The sequence below is a fragment of the Carlito syrichta genome, unplaced genomic scaffold, assembly GCF_000164805.1.
Source record: "Carlito syrichta isolate Samal-C Ts95f unplaced genomic scaffold, Tarsius_syrichta-2.0.1 Scaffold301635, whole genome shotgun sequence".
NCBI lineage: Eukaryota > Metazoa > Chordata > Mammalia > Primates > Tarsiidae > Carlito > Carlito syrichta.
In genome coordinates this window covers 219,540-235,606 of record NW_007245731.1, presented here as the reverse complement: position 1 = coordinate 235,606, position 16,067 = coordinate 219,540, and the positions used below count along the sequence as shown (strand labels likewise).

At 37.4% G+C, this 16,067-nt stretch overlaps 1 protein-coding gene across 2 annotated transcripts in view; it reads right to left on the bottom strand.

Annotated features, from left to right (window-relative positions):
- OLFM3 (olfactomedin 3) overlaps positions 1 to 16,067 on the bottom strand; it is a 210,550-nt gene that overhangs the window by 21,106 nt on the left and 173,377 nt on the right. For both annotated transcript variants that reach the window (XM_008055024.1, XM_021710901.1), the window contains exons 3-4: positions 9,856 to 10,011; positions 4,043 to 4,262 (exon numbers count right to left, since the gene is read on the bottom strand). In XM_008055024.1, coding sequence (XP_008053215.1) covers positions 4,043 to 4,262; positions 9,856 to 10,011 — 376 coding nt within the window. The remainder of the gene's footprint in view (positions 1 to 4,042; positions 4,263 to 9,855; positions 10,012 to 16,067) is intronic.

Genomic DNA, 16,067 nt, shown 5'->3' with positions numbered 1-16,067 from the left:
TTATATGAGACCCTAAGAGCCTGCATTGGTAACAGAACCATTGTGTTGCTTGTCTTTGCTTTAAGAGTGCATTTGTACTTAGCAGATGCCTGGTCTCGATGCAATGCTCATGTGCTCAGATGTATTAAAGTCTGGAGTGGCTCACCCAAGACAATTAGACTTCTGAAAAAGCAAGTCAAAGCCTTACACAAACCAGTCATAGAGACCAGGGGTCCCCAACTCCCGAGCCACGGACCAGTACTAGTCTTTGGCCTGCTAGGAACTGGGTTGCACAGCAGGAGGTAAGCAGCGGGCAAGCGAGTGAAACGTCATCTGTATTTACAACAGCTCTGCATCACACATGTTACTGCCTGAGATACGCTTTCTGTCAGACCAGTACTGTAATTAGATTCTCACAGGAATATGAGTCCTATTGTGAACTGCACATGCGAGGGATCTGGGTTGTGTGTTCCTCATGAGAATCTAATGCCTGATAATCTGAGGTGGAGTTGAGACACTGATGCTAGCACTGGGAAGTGGCTACCCATACAGATGAACATTAACAGTGAGATTTGACTGCACAAAGACCATCATACATTGATTGCTTGCAGACTCATTTCAGAACCCTATCTGTGAATGGTGAAAGAATTGATGCACTTCTGTTGTAAAGCTGCATCTGGGGCAGGCTTTGAGTCAGAATCCAACACTTATTTTAGTCCTATTTAGTGGCTTGTCCATTATTTTATTTACCACTTTTGTCCACATCTTTTTTTATGAGTTATATAATTATTTCATTATATATTACAATGTAATAATATTAGAAATAAAGTGCACAATAAATGTTATGTGTTTGAATCATCCCCAAACTTCCCCCTATCTTAGTCCGTGGAAAAATTTCCTTCCAGAAAACCAGTCCCTGATGCCAAAAAAGTTGGGGACTTCTGCTATAGACTATAATTTACAGAAAGCCTTTAACCAGCTATTTTATGAACTAATAAAACAGGCATCTGAATACTTCTTTGTAACCCCCAAAGTAATGTAGATATTGAGGACACAGAGTAATTCTTGGTTTGAGATTTTCTTATCTCATTTGATGGAGACACCATCTGGAAAGCTATGCAACTAATATGGACATTGTACTAAAGATATCTCTTTATTTAAAAAGAATAAAATATAACAGCAGAATTACAGTCAGTAATATTTACCTTTGTATACTAACTGTAAACTCCACAACTTGAATTATAAAAGCAGAGCCTATAAAAGAGATATTTAAGTGCTATGTCCAATAAATGTCTTTTCCCTGGCTGAGTCCTAATGATACCTACACCATTTTGACTTAAATAGAATGTGGCTAAACAATGCATATTTTTTACATGTGAAGCAGATCATTCCCTGCCACGTGAAATAGCTTATACTCTGTAAAGTTTAGAAATTATTTCTATGACTCTATATAGAAGTAATATATTCAGCAAATATTTATTGAGTGACTTTTCTTAGCCAGGCAGTTTTCTAGACACTGGGGGATACAAGATATAGAGTGAACATCACAGACACTGTTTTGTCCTCATAAAAACAAAATCTAGCAAGAGACACTTAATTTCATATACAATAATAACAAACCCAGAAAAGTCCAATGATTAGAGAAATATCAGGGCTTGGAAGTGTCTAACAGGGACACACAAACTAGTGTGGGAGGGCAGTGAAGGACTCTGGCAGGACATAACATTCAAACTGGGACCTGATGAATGAATAGGAGTTTGCCGCGTGTGGCAGGAGGAAGTGTTTGGATAGAAGAAGGGAATGCAGGCAGAGGAGGGTTTCAGAAGCAGGAACAAACAACATCTCAGAACAGCCCCATGGCAAGAAAGCACATGGCACCTGTGGCTGGGACTTTGCATGTGAAGGGAGAAATGGCAGAAGTTATACCTGGAGAAACAGGGACTGTCATACATGAAAGGGCTCACAAGCCGTGGACTGTGTCCCATGACACACGACATCCTGGGAGATTTTAAGCCAAGTAAGTTCAGACTTTTACTTCAGAGAATCCCTTTGGTTATGAGGTGGGCCATAGTGGGAAAGGAGCCAAAAGGAGTCACTGACTCTATGATGTGGATTGTGAGGACATCAGTTGTAGATGAAAAAGTGTGGGTCTTGTTGAGGAATGAGGAACGAATGATTGCCCATGTGTGTAGGTCTATGGTTTGCCTTTTATCCTTCTGATTGATTTTGTTGAATTCTCTTGGACATTCTGGGATGACTCCCAGTGAAGCCTTGGGTGTGGCAGTTTCCCATGTTGAATTGAGGCTGTGATAACTGAATACTATATTTTGCATTTGTGTTCTTTTTATCCTTTGAAGTACATTTGTCAAATCATCTAAAATGCTCTTGTAAGCCATTCAAACTTTATTTTAAATGTTTATATGTATTCACTAAAGTTTTCTTTATAAGAAATTGATTAGATTTTTTGTTGTTGTTCAAATGCTTCATCCCTCTTGCAGTTTATTTTCTATTCCAGCAAGTATTTTCTTTATCTTGAGAGAACACTTCTCTATGGTTATTGAATAGAGTCGTCCTATCCTGTCATGTCACATCATGCAAACAGTTAAAAGACTGCTCTTCAAAGGCTGAACTAGCTTACATTCCCACCAACAGTGTAGAAGTGTTGCCTTAGCTCCACAGCCTCACCAGCATCTGTTGTTTTTGACTCTAATGATAGCCATCCTTACCGGTGTTAGGTGGTATCTCATTGTGGTCTTGATTTGCGTTTGTGGAAAGCAGTGTGGTGTTTTCTCAAAGAACTAAAAATTGAACTACCATATGATTCACCAATCCTACTTCTCAGAATATACCCAGAGGAACATAAATCACTCTACCAAAAAGACACCTGCACACATATGTTCACTGCAGCACTATTCATAATAGCAAAAACATGGAACCAACTCAGATGCTGATTGAAAGCGAATTGTGTAAAGAAAATGTACACCTACACCATGGAATGCAGTCATAAAGAAGAAAAAAGTCACGTCCCTTACAGCAACATGGGTGCAACTGGAGACCATCATTCAAAGTGAACTATCACAGAAACAAAAAACTGAATACCACATGTTCTCACTCATAAACTGGGAATAACAGACACTGGGCACTACTAAAGGAGGGAGGGAGGGAAGCAGGGAGAGAAGGAAGAAGGATAAGGGGCACACGACCACATACTGGGTACCAGGTCCACTACCTGGGGGACAGAGGGCTCTCTAGAAGCCCAAACCTCACCTGCATACAATTTACTTATGCAGTAAATCCTCACATGGACCCCACAATTCTAAAGTAGATTTAAAAATAAATAAGTAAATAAAATATTGCTCCCTAATGGAGTTATGATCCCTCCTTATTCAATTCACAGCCACTTGTTTATTTCACATTCTAGTTGCATCCAGTTCCATGATGACTTCCATTGAATGATTAGATCATGGATGCAATAGGGTAGTTTGTAAACTCAGGCTTGATCGAACCAAAGATTTTAAGAGGCAAGAACTAGAGTCCTGCTCCATCCCTTGCAGAGTGGTGAATATCTATTTAGAGAGGTGTGTCCTTTGTGATCCTTGAGTAGATCAGAGCAAGTCGATGACAGTTCTGCAGAGCAAAGGAACTGTTTTCATTGCCTTTAATCATTGCTGCCTTGCTTCTGTTCCCAGGGTAACTTTCCTTTGCCCTAGCCTTTTCTACTACCAAAAAATGCCCTCTCTCCTAGCCAAGCAATGATTAACCATTATTTATCAAAAACTAAAATGTATTTCCACTAGTGTAGTCAGTAGAGTTGACTGTGTTTACCAGACTACTGATTTCAAGCCACCAAATTGATAACATGGTGCTCTAAAAATCAGGACACTGTTAGTCAGGCACTGAGTGCTCAGATATGTGGAGATCATTAAGGAATACTTTACACTTAGAAAACAGTCACAGATTTTCCTGTAATTAGATGATTTGTGACTATTTGCAAAACATAAGAATGCAGTTTCCATGGAAGCTATTTAAAAACAACTCATTCAAATAAAATTGTTCTACTCACTTAGCTTTTTCATGCAGTCACGAAGCCGGGTTTCCAAGCTCAGCACCCTCTGATGCAGTTCCTCATAGTCATAGGCACCGATTTCCTCCTGAATCCCAGTGAGAACGGCAGACAGGTTCCGGATTTCCTCCTTGAACTGCGTGATTAACTTGGCATCTGTTTTGTACTGTTCCAGCACAGGGATCAAGGGCAGGAGTTCATCCATCTTCTCCTTCAACTCCTGTGAAAAACAGTCGATTGCTCCTGAGAATCATTTGAAACAGGTCAAGCAGCCATTTTCTTTTTATTATAACACTTAAAGGAGATGATTAGAACAACCTCAAGATTCCTTATTGATTTTTGAAATTAGGTATTATGGGAAAATGTAAGTGGTCACGTGACAATTAATAATAGATCCACTTTTCCAGTTTTTCCATAGAAGAACCTTTTTTTTTTTTTTTTACATGGTTCTGTGCTTTTCTATAAAACAAGCTCCCCATGGTAGTAATTATGGGTTTATGTATCATCTCACTTTCTGGTAGCATTTCACAAAGTGAACAATGCATTATCTAGTTAGGAAATATATGTAGAATCCATCTTCTAATTGTATATTGAGTTTGAATAAAGTGATTGAAAATGGGTCAAATATCCTGTAACTGTCTAGTTAAGTCTAATCACTCCTCTACTAAATAGTCACGTTATAGGAATATATTCAGAAAATTTTGGATTCTGAATCAGCATTTCCCTAACTTATTTTTTCCAGTACGACCATCTGTCACTTTGTTTTACCATTGTGCTCTGGTATCCCTGAGTCTTTTTAATATCCATCTTAGCACAACTCCATTAAGAAGATAAGTTCAGAAAGTAAAATAAATTATGCAAAGCTTCCCAATGCTCAACGAAATGTATGCTGTTGTTTACCATTTTGAATTAATACCTGTGCTCTGACTTCTGTAGTCTTAGTATAGATAATTTAGAGGTCATTATGTAGGGTAGAATAGTTTTTCCACATAGAAGCCAAAAACATATATGAGGGGGACCCCAAAATACCCAGAATTTATTTATTAAAAATTATGTATTTATTCTTACATGTTTAAACTTCAGTCAGCTTCCAAGTACTCTCCATTTGATGTGATACACCTATCGAGACACTTTTTCTGCTGCTGAAAACAGTTTTTGAACTCTCAATTTGATGCCTTTTAGTACTTCTGCTGTTGTTTTTTGTTTCACCCCTTCCACATCGGCAAAACATTTTCCTTTGAGAAATTTTTTCACCCAGGGAATAACAAAAATAGCTGCCTGGGGTGAAATCGGGTGGAGAGGGAGGGTGGGGCACAAGAGTCATGCTGTTTTTGGTCAAAAACTGCTGAACATTCAGTATGGTATGTACAGGTCATTGCCATGGTGGAAGAACCAGTCACCTGTTTGCCACAACTCTGTACATTTCTTCTGCAAATTGTGATGCAACCTTCTCAAAACTTCCAGATAAAAACTTTGGCTGACCTTTCAATCTGGAGGAATAAGTTCCAATTGAACTACAAGGGGGACCACCCTCCAAAAGAAAATTCCATTTTTGGGGGTCCCTCTTCATAGTTAATATGAAGACAAGCTGGTTACACAGAGTTGTTTGAAACTGAGATATTGATCTTCAACAAGGGCACAAGAAGTATGTGTGGGCAAGCAGCATCCCTTATTCCTAGCTATGACAGGACTGAGCCACATCTGTGATTTACCTGCAGTTTTTAGACATGTCACCTTCACTTCTTTCCCTTAAACTTGGTAGTAATGGTCAACAAAAATATTTCAGGGGTTTGATTTAATTGTGAATTTATTGTAGATGATATCATTTGTGAAAAGAGCTGCTCCTCTCATGATTATTTGAAAATAATACATAGGTTCTGTCAGAAACCATGCTGTACACTAAGTAATTTCAGGGGCTGAAGATTGCATTTTTAAATTACATTCAGAAGATGTTATTACTATAAATGCATTTAAATAGCAGGAGCTCCCATTGCTGCCCTGATTTATGGGCTTGTGTTTCTTCAGGGGAAATTTCCACTTACTCTGTGAGTTCAGAATCTTCGATTTGTCTACATGTGCGTGTTGAGTGGGAGGATAAAGAGAATCTTAATAATAAGAACGATTCATAATCATCACAGTCAAAAGGCAGAACTGCACAGCTTTGCTCATTTTATTGTCTCACTTTGAAATAGACCTATTAGTTTGAGTATCGTACGGCATCCTTAAAGCAGGACACAATTGTTTCATCAGGATTTTAATGAGAAGTCTTCTTTTATCACCAATTGCTGCATATCATAAGAACTGTTACAATGAAAGGTTTCACCTTCTACTATGGGCATATCTTAAAAAGAGCAATTCAATGTCAAAATGTAAGTAGCTTTTTCTTCCACACTCAAAAACTAGATATTTATATATTTTTAAATCTTTTCAACAATTCATAATTTGAGTATTGGAATCAATTTTGGAACTCTGGAGACTTGTCAGAGAGCAGTAGACAATACAACCAATAAACATATCAAAAACTTAAAAGATTAAAGTAGAACAGCATAGATTTGTTTGCTAACCCCTTCAAGAATTTTACTTTCTACTATGTTGCTCTTACAGCAAAGGTTGGGCTCATGCCAGTAATTTTGGCCTTAGGAGGCCAAGGCAAGAGGATTGTTTGAGCTCAGAAGTTCAAGACCAGGCTGGACAACCTAGTGAGAACTCATCTCTACAAAAAAACAAAAAATAAGCAGAATGTGGTGGCATGAGCTTATAGTCTCAGCTACTCAGGAAGCTGAAGCAGGAGGATTACCTGAGCCCAGGAGGTCCTTCAGTGAACTGTGATTGTGCCACTGCACTCCAACTAGGGCAACAGAGTGAGATCTTGACTCAAATATTAACACATAAATAAATAAATAATGATAATCTCAAGTATGTAGCTAACATCAACTTTCCATCTGAAAGAGTGTAGAAGGCAAAATCTACTTAGTGTTTTTGATAAGATGAAAATGGTATACTAGAGGAAGACTCTCTTAAGGTATCTTCAATGATCAACTTATTTTTGGGATGTTCTATTTTTTTCTTCTCAAATATGGTACCTCAGTACCTAGAGCAAAATCTGACTCATGGAAGGATTCAATATATAAATGAATCCAACAAATATACATTGAGCACCTAATTACTGTTATTTTTAATTCAGAGAGCTAAAGTCTACTTAGAGAGGCAATGTGGCATTGGTAATAGGGGATATAAGTCTGGAGCTGGTCTTTGTGGGTTTGAATCCTGGCTGTCACGCATATTCAATACATGAACCTGGATAAATTACTCAACCTCTTTGTGCACCAGTTTCCTTATCTGTAAAAAAATGATAAAAATTATGCCTACTTTATGGGATCATTGTGAAGATTATAATTAGTTAATATATTTAAAGTGCTCAGAGCAGTGTCTGGAACATGTATAATTGGGCAGAAAAAATAATTATTGCTATTATCTTTACTGTTATTTGGATTTTGACATATAATTTAATTGGCATATACTTGGACTACATGACCTAGAAAAATCTAAATCGTTATATCTCATGGAGCTTCCTGAAAAATTAAGTTTTCTTATTGATAGCTTGGTTGCTGCTAGGCAGTTTATAGACTAGGAAAATTACTTCTTTATGTTTCTCTCAGCTTTGTAACTTTTTTACTTGTTTTGGTCATCTCCCAAGAGTCCTCAATGATACAAATGATTTATCATACATTCCCTAGCACTCTCAGCTGCTCAGTGGCTTTGCAGAATTCTAACAGAACTGTCCACGTGCAGGAGGCAACCTGAGTTCTTCTGTTTCTGGCATCTTCCTTCTGGGAACTCTCTCCCTGCACAACTGAAGGGCTAGTTTAGTAGTCCCTGCCCTGCTGAGGACCTCAGCGTTGGATTCACATTAGCGTTCTACCATCTATACTCTAACGCTGAAAATCTTTTGGTTTTCATGCTCCTCTATCATTTAGCAGTGAAGGATGGGTCACTAGTCCAAAGCTGCTTTCTTGAATATTGTCAAATGTTACAACTCTACCCCTGGTCTTTTTTTTTTAAACAAAATTAACCTCGTATTCCTTTGTGCTCATGAGTAATACTTATGCCTCCATTTACCATCAATTTGTCTCTCTCGCTCTCTCTTTTTTTTTAGATGTCACACAGTTAATACATTTTTTAAAAACGTATTTTTCTGGATTTTTAGAACAGATTTTGGCTTGTATTTTATTTATTTATTTTGGTAATTTATGTCAATAGCTTTATTTATTTTGGTAATTTATGTCAATAGCTTTATTTTGGTAATTTATGTCAATAACCAAAACAAATGGGTTTTGGTTATATGGCTGCATTGTACAACAGTGAAAAAGTCTGGGTTTGGGTGCACTCACCACTCCCATCTGTGCTCACTGTACCCGGCAGGTGATTTTTCATCTCTCCCTTCCTTCCCATTCTCCTCCTTCTGAGTTTCTGATGTCCGTGAGAGCATCCTCTTTGCCTCTGCCAATCCTTAGCTTAACTTCCACTCACAAATGAGAACATGCTCAGCATCAATTTCACTTACCTATTAGATTATGTAATACATCCAGCGGAGGGCTCAGCACTGCCTTGCACATGCTACATGCTCCACAAATACTGGTTAACATTAATTCTTTTGCTCCTCCATCTTGTATTCTGTGTTTACCATTTCCGCATAAATTCTCTATTCACCCAGTTTACTCATGTTCACATTTCCAATAATCTTTTAACTCATTGTACCTTCTAGGTCTTCCTCTAATTTGCCCTAATTTCTTAACCTCTTGGCATTACTTAAACCTCATGATTTGCCACTTATCTCTACCGTCTCTTGTCAACATCCTTAACTGTCTTGCCCTTTTATTCCTTCTGTGTTGGCCTGATGGTAAAACTTTAAAACCAGTTCAGTGTAAGAATTTCTTCCTCACTTCCCTACTCAGTGGTCTCCTGACCACCACTGAAGAAAATTACAAAGCCATGAAGTTTTCTGCCATATTAAAATGTGTTCTGCAGAGACCCTGTTACATGTTCCTGACTCGCTTTCCAACTGTTAGCATCACATGCAGAAAGCACTTCCTTCCTTGACCAAGTGCTTGAATTCAGGCCTACTCCTCAACATCAGCAGTGACTCGCACTTCCTAGCTGACAGGGAAAACAGAGGCCATTACCTGGGCAACTACAGTGCGATTTATAAACTATGTGATATGCCTTTATGAGGCAGATGATTTATTTTTAATAGAAGCTCAAATGGCATTATCGGACCAATTTTTTTCTTAAAATTCATGATTTTCAAACTTAGTTAAAAAAAACTGATAGCGTGAGTTCTTTTATGTTTCTAGAAAATTGGCAACATAACACCTAAAATCTAGAAAAATACTTCATTTGTATGAAAGCATGAAACAACGATCTTTCTATATGCTCTTTTTGATGGCATTATTGTCTCTTTTAAGTAATCATGTCATCTATATTCCTCCTCATATTAGCAGGGCATAAAGTCATCAGAAACACATTTGTAATTTCATTATTAATTTTCTTTAGGGTTTCCCCTTGTCTTAGAGATGGAAGTGCCTGAAAATCTAACCAGAAACTCCACCTGGCTCCAGAAGGATGAGGCTCTTGTTAGAGCAAGTCTTCCATGCATTCTTACCAGCTAATGGTCAGTTTCAGTGGAAAGATAATTGAAATCACCAAATTGCCCATTTGGGCCAATGTTCTGTTATTTCAGGCTGAGAGCCCTGATGACTGTCCATCCCACTCTGTCTCATTTGGATTAACAAGATGGTGGAACTCAAGCCTACCTGAAAGTGTTTGGTCATTAGTGTCTTCCGGTCATCTTCAATCTGCCGAAACTTTGCCTTCAGCCCTTTCATTTGGGTTTCCATTTTTAAAACATATTGAAAATCTCTCTGAGTTCTCAAGTTTAAGACCTCAATGGACTGGGACATGTTCTGAACCTGTTAAACAAAAATATTGTCTGTATATTATTGTCTATTTACAGGAGTATGCAGGTGCCACAGTGGTAGCAATAATGGCATTCACATAAAGAACCGAAAGTGCGAAATTCACATCTGCATTTCCACACAACACATTTTCATAAGAATAATTCATCATGATAACAAAGAATTCAACAAGAGAAAATTATACCTAGACAGGAAATTAAAACACAGGCATTCTAGCATTAGAAATGACTGAACATCAATGAGTTTAATATATTAAAATTGTCTTAAAAATAGAATTTCCATTTCAAGGCTCTGCAAGCTTCTAACACCTCAGCCTGTTAAATGTCAACATAAGTTGTTTCTGTAAGTTCTAATTCTGACTTCTTAAAGATCTAGGCTGCTTAGCAATTGTGGATGGAAAGGAAGTGTGCTACAGACCTAGAATGCATTCATTCATTCCAGTGCAGTTATTTTGTGATGGGTTTAATGTACTCCCAGGGGTGAGACTGGGTTGACCAAGACAAGTGGTGGCTGTGCAGGAACACCTGCTAAATTGAATCGCATACTTTCTGAGGGACCTGGAAAATGGCAAATGTATCAAGTGCTGGAACACATGTTATGCTGATGGCACCATCCCAGGTTCATCGAGCCCTGGACTATTTAGCGGGAGAAAAGAAGTGACCTATAAAGCTGCAGAAATGGCAGGGGAGGAAAGCTTCTCTAATTTTTGTGGCAACAAAAACCTGAAAACAAACTGAAAACTTCTAATAATAAGGGAGATATTTAATCGACTGAGGAATGGAATATGAATAATCTATTACAAAGAATAAGAGATCTCTGTACCATGAATACTCAAAGAAACAACTTTGGCATCACTTGGGATCTTGTCAGAAATGCAAACTCTCAGGACCCGTTAGAGTTACTGAAACAAAATCTTTATTTTATCAAGATCCCCAAGCAATTCTCATGTCTATCAAAGTTTGAGAAGTACTGCTCACCATGGAAAGATTTCCATGAAAAAGTCAATGTGAAAAACTTTATCTAATTTGGTCCTTTGATTCTAAATCAAATACACACACACACACACACACACACACACACACACACACACACACAATAATAAAAAATAGAAGTCAAAAAATCAAGAAGAAAGGTATAGAAGAATTAGAATACGTATTAAGTTGTTAACATGTTTTCTAGAGGAAGGTAAGAAATAAGAATTATAGGGCCGGGTGGCTCAAGCCTGTAATCCCAGCACCTAGGAAGGCTGAGGTAAGAAGATTGCCTGAACTCAGAAGTTCAAGATCAGCCTAGGCAACATGGCGAGACCTTGTCTTTACAATAAATCAGAAAATGAGATGGGCATGGTGGCATGCACCTGTAGTTCCAGCTACTTGGAAGGCTGAGGCAGAAGGATTGCCTGAGCCCAGCAGGTCGAGGCTGCAGTGATCACAAGTGTGCCACTACACTCTAGCCTGGGTGACAGCATGAGACTCCAACTCAAAAAAAAAAAAAAAAAAGAAGAAATATTATAGAATCATATACTTTATTTTCATAAATGAATATATGAAAATATGAGCAAGAAAAAATAATGCTGGAATTTCAGATGTTTTACTTTGTTTATATATTTCAAGGTTATTCTATTTATTTTGTAATGAACATGTATTATTTATGCAATGAACAAAAAGTTATTTTCATGGAAAAAATGGTGAAGTACAAAGGGATGATTAGTTCAGAAAGAATGTTTGCTACCAGATAAAGTTACAAAGTGTAGTGGACTAGCCAGCTGTAAAAAGCACACGGCTGACACGTTCCTCAAAAAAGGCACTGAAGACTGCCTGGGCCTGCCTATGTTCTTCCACATTTTTGGATAGACAAGGTTAATTTTCATTTTACTTTTTCCTCTGCTGTCTTGAGTCACAGTCCTATTCTATGTGAATTCTGTCTTTTTAGGACATATCACAAACTGGCTTATGTTAAAACTAATTGTTCAATGCAGTTTTGGGGTGGGGCAGGACTGTAGCTTTCCTTCTGTGAGCTACATGAGATTAGAAGCTGTGTCTAACTCAGGACATTTCTTCCACAAATCGTGACGTAACCTTCTCAAAACGTCCAGATAAAAACTTCTGAGGCCACCAGGCTACAAGGAAACTCAAGCTGGCAATGTAGAAAGACCAAATAAAGAAAGAGATAGATGGCAGGCCAGCCTCGAGCTTTTCCTACCTTTCCACTGGAAGTGCCAGAAATATAAATGAAAAAGCCATCTGGTACATCTAACCCATTCGAGCTTACAGATAACTGTAACCTTAACATCATCTAACAGAGTCTCTCCCAGGAGTAAGGATCCAGAAGAGCCCAGTTAACTCACAAAATTGGGTGAGAAAACAATAAATTGTTATTTTAATCCATTAAATTTTAGGGTGGTTTGTTTCACAGCAATAGATAACCAAAATACTATAATTATTAAAAAGAAATGTTATATCAAAGGATTAAAATTCTAAAAAATAACTAACAGATGGCATTTTAAAAATATTATTAACCATCAAAAAGAACAAAAATGTTGAAGAATGTCTGATCCCAGGGCTGGAGAGAAAATATAAAAGGTGAATTTGGAAAATTCTTGTCTAGAAAACAATAAATTGTTTTTTAAAACTATTTGGTTGGTATCAAAAATATTCATGAGCTAACTTCAAAAGGATACCACCACTCAGAAATAGAATACATTGAACATCAATAGGAATGTTGACTGTAACAGTTTGAAACACATCTAATTTTTTAATGCTTTAATAAACAAAACAAATTTTTACAAAAAAAGAAGCAGCTTTGTCTTATTTGTATGTTTTCTTTCCAAAACCTTACAAAGAACCAGGCACAGGATATGGGCTCCATAAATATTAAGTCAAATTATATTGGGTTTCTAATAGTAATAATGAGCAATTAAAAGTTTAATTTTTTTTTTTGAGTTGGAGTCTCACTCTGTCGCCTAGACTGGAGTGCAGTGGCACGATCCCGACCACCGCAGCCTCGACTTGCTGGGTTCCAGCGATCCTTCCGCCTCAGCCTTCCAAGTAGTGGGAACTACAGGTACGCGCTACAACGTACAGCTAATTTTTTATTTATTGTAGAGATGAGGTCTCGCCAAGTTGCCCAGGTGGGTCTCGAACCTGCAGGCTCAGGCAATCCATTCACCTCGGCCAAAGCTCTGGGATTACAGGCTGAGCCACCAAGCCTGGCCAAAAGTTTAATATTTTAACAAGAGATTTTCTTCTCATGTCACTGGTTAAGCCATAGTATTACAAGACTATCAAATATTTCTTAATTTACTATCCTCATTACATTCAGAAAGCTTTATTTTGTTAAATCTTCAGTGTAGCTCAAAAATCACTAAGGCAACTTTGAAAGCATGGTAATTCCATCATGGATAAATGCAAGGCTTTCAGCATAATTGTCTAGATTCACTTTTGGTTAAGCATAAATAAATAAAAGCTATTTAAGTTAAAGAAACTGTCTACTCATTTAAATATGGCATTTGTCTGTGAAGGCACCCATCATCAGCACTGATGACATCCTTCTAAAAATTCTGTGTTCCTAAGCAGAGTCCATACAATTAGAAAATTGTGGGTATTCTGGATAGAATTAAAATAGCCTCTCTTTTATCTTTGCCTCTGACTTGCCCTATCAAGTTAATTTTCCACTTCATTTGTGTTGTGGGAAGATGCACTAAGATCATTTCTGCCGAAACTTGATTGTGACCGTCTGCCCTTCAGAATCACATGCAATGATAAGAACTATACTTGGAACCATGGCTAGAGGTAGAGCTGTCTACTTGGAGGGGATGCGGCTCTGGGCTGTCTTATGTGTTTCCTGCTGGTTGTACCTAAGATTGCTTAGTTTCCTACTGGCCAGAAGAGTCACTGAGCATGAATTTCCTGATGATACAGGAGACTGAACATCTATGATGACACTTGTAGGAAAGCGTCTTGTCCGCTGTTTCCTTCTTGTCTCTGACATTCTGCGATTTGGCTTTCTATACAAGTCCTGGTGCTTATACCCTCTCTACACACCAGTAGTTTGACAACCTCTTTGACTCTCTTCACTGATCATTCTTGTGAATGTTTTATATATCATGGTTCTTTGTATAAGTAGAATGTCTGAACTTAAACACACATTAACATAAGATTTTCATTGTCATTCATAATTAATGTGGACATTACTTGAAAAAAAAAAGTTCTATGGTTCAATGTGTTTGAATAGCCTTGGGTTTGACAAATATAAACAGAGATTTCTTGGCTGTGGGACTTCACAGAACCTTTAGTATTAAACTGCTTTTTGGAAATCTTCAAGAGTCAAGTAGCATATACAGTGTTTCTTAAATTTATTTTATTGGTGAGGATGTTGCCAATATCCTATTCAAAAAATCATACTTGAGGAAATATTGACCTAGACACAGCAGACCATCTTAAACTGTACAGAGAACCTACCTCACTAACAAACAAAAATATCGTTTTAGATGAACAATTTTAGTTTCGGCATACTAAGACCTGAAATATTGTAAAACCAATGATATATTTTTCTAATATGCCGTGATATGAGTGCTTGTCAAAAATGTTTGATGGAACATCACTTAGATAAGGTAGACACAGCAACAGTATTTTGCATGACTCTGTTATGGTGTTGAAAAGATGCAAACTGATGTTACAGCCCACAACTTACTGGTTGAGTGACACTGGAAGGTTTTTAATATTAAAAAAACTAGTCTTTTTGTAAAATAAAATGTAAAGCTATCTCTTCTGTAAGAAGTGAATGGAGTGGAAAAAATATAGTATGAAAATATAATAATAATGGAAATTACTGTTATTCATATTATTCTTATTAATAATATTCCCCTCTATATGACTAAATCAATCCTTTTGGCCAACAGTGGTACCTTGATTCTATAAGAAACTATGGAGAAGTCAGGGAGGGAACTGGCTCAGTCTGAAATAGAATGCTCATGCCAGATGTGTGTACTTCACGTCACTGCAGCAGGGTTACCCAACTCCCTCAGGTCACCGTAAGACTGCACACAATTTACAATTCCTCTGTTGGCCTAACATGACTGTATGATTAATTTAATAACTCTAACTTGTGGTAACAATTGTGTTAATATATTTTATTTGCTTTTATCATTTAGGTTTTCCTGAATTTTTAAAAATGTGACTTTCTAGAATTTCTTTAAAACATTCAGAAAAATTACGTATTAGATGCAATGTAGTGGTCATATTAATTCCCATGATTGCTTTCAGCCAACCTCCTGTTCATGCTTTTTTGCTTTATGAAGCTCATTAATTTCTAGTTTTATCATAGCTCTGAAATACATTTTACTTTGAACCTGTAGAGGGACTTATTCACTTTCTAACATCGATATTTTATTTGAATTTTTCACCTGACTTTTGAAGACATGTTTGAATTTGTGTGTGGGTGTGTGGGTGTGTGTATGCGATACTACATTAAAAAATAGTAACACAAGATGAAGTGTGGTGTCTAAGAAATTTCTCACCATAGTTGATGGAGCAAAAAGCTATTTCTGTGTAGAAAAGGAGATTGGTGCAGAATGTCAATAATCTGAGGGAATAGAACAATTTAATAGGAAAGCAAAGTTGGATGTAAAATATTGAATCTTTTTACTAAATAGGACCAAACTATATATTTGAAATTTTAAAAATAGAAATAAAGAAAATCAAGAATGGAAAATCATACCCAAGAATAATCATAATTGATGTGTCATTGCTTTTTTTTTTTTTGAGTCGGGATCTCGCTCTGTTGTCCAGGCAGGAGTGCAGTGGCATGATCATGTTTCATTGCAGCCTCAACCCCCTGGGTTCAAGCGACTCTTCTACCCCAGCCTCCTAAGTAGCTGGGACTACAGGCATACACCATGATGCCTGGCTACTTTTTTTAATTTTTGTAGAGACGAGATCTCACTACGTTGCCCAGGTTTTTCTTGAACTTCTGGGCTCAAGCAGCCCCCCTGTCTCAGCCTCCCATAATCTACCTGCCTCAGTCTCCCAAAGTGCTGAGATTATAGGAAT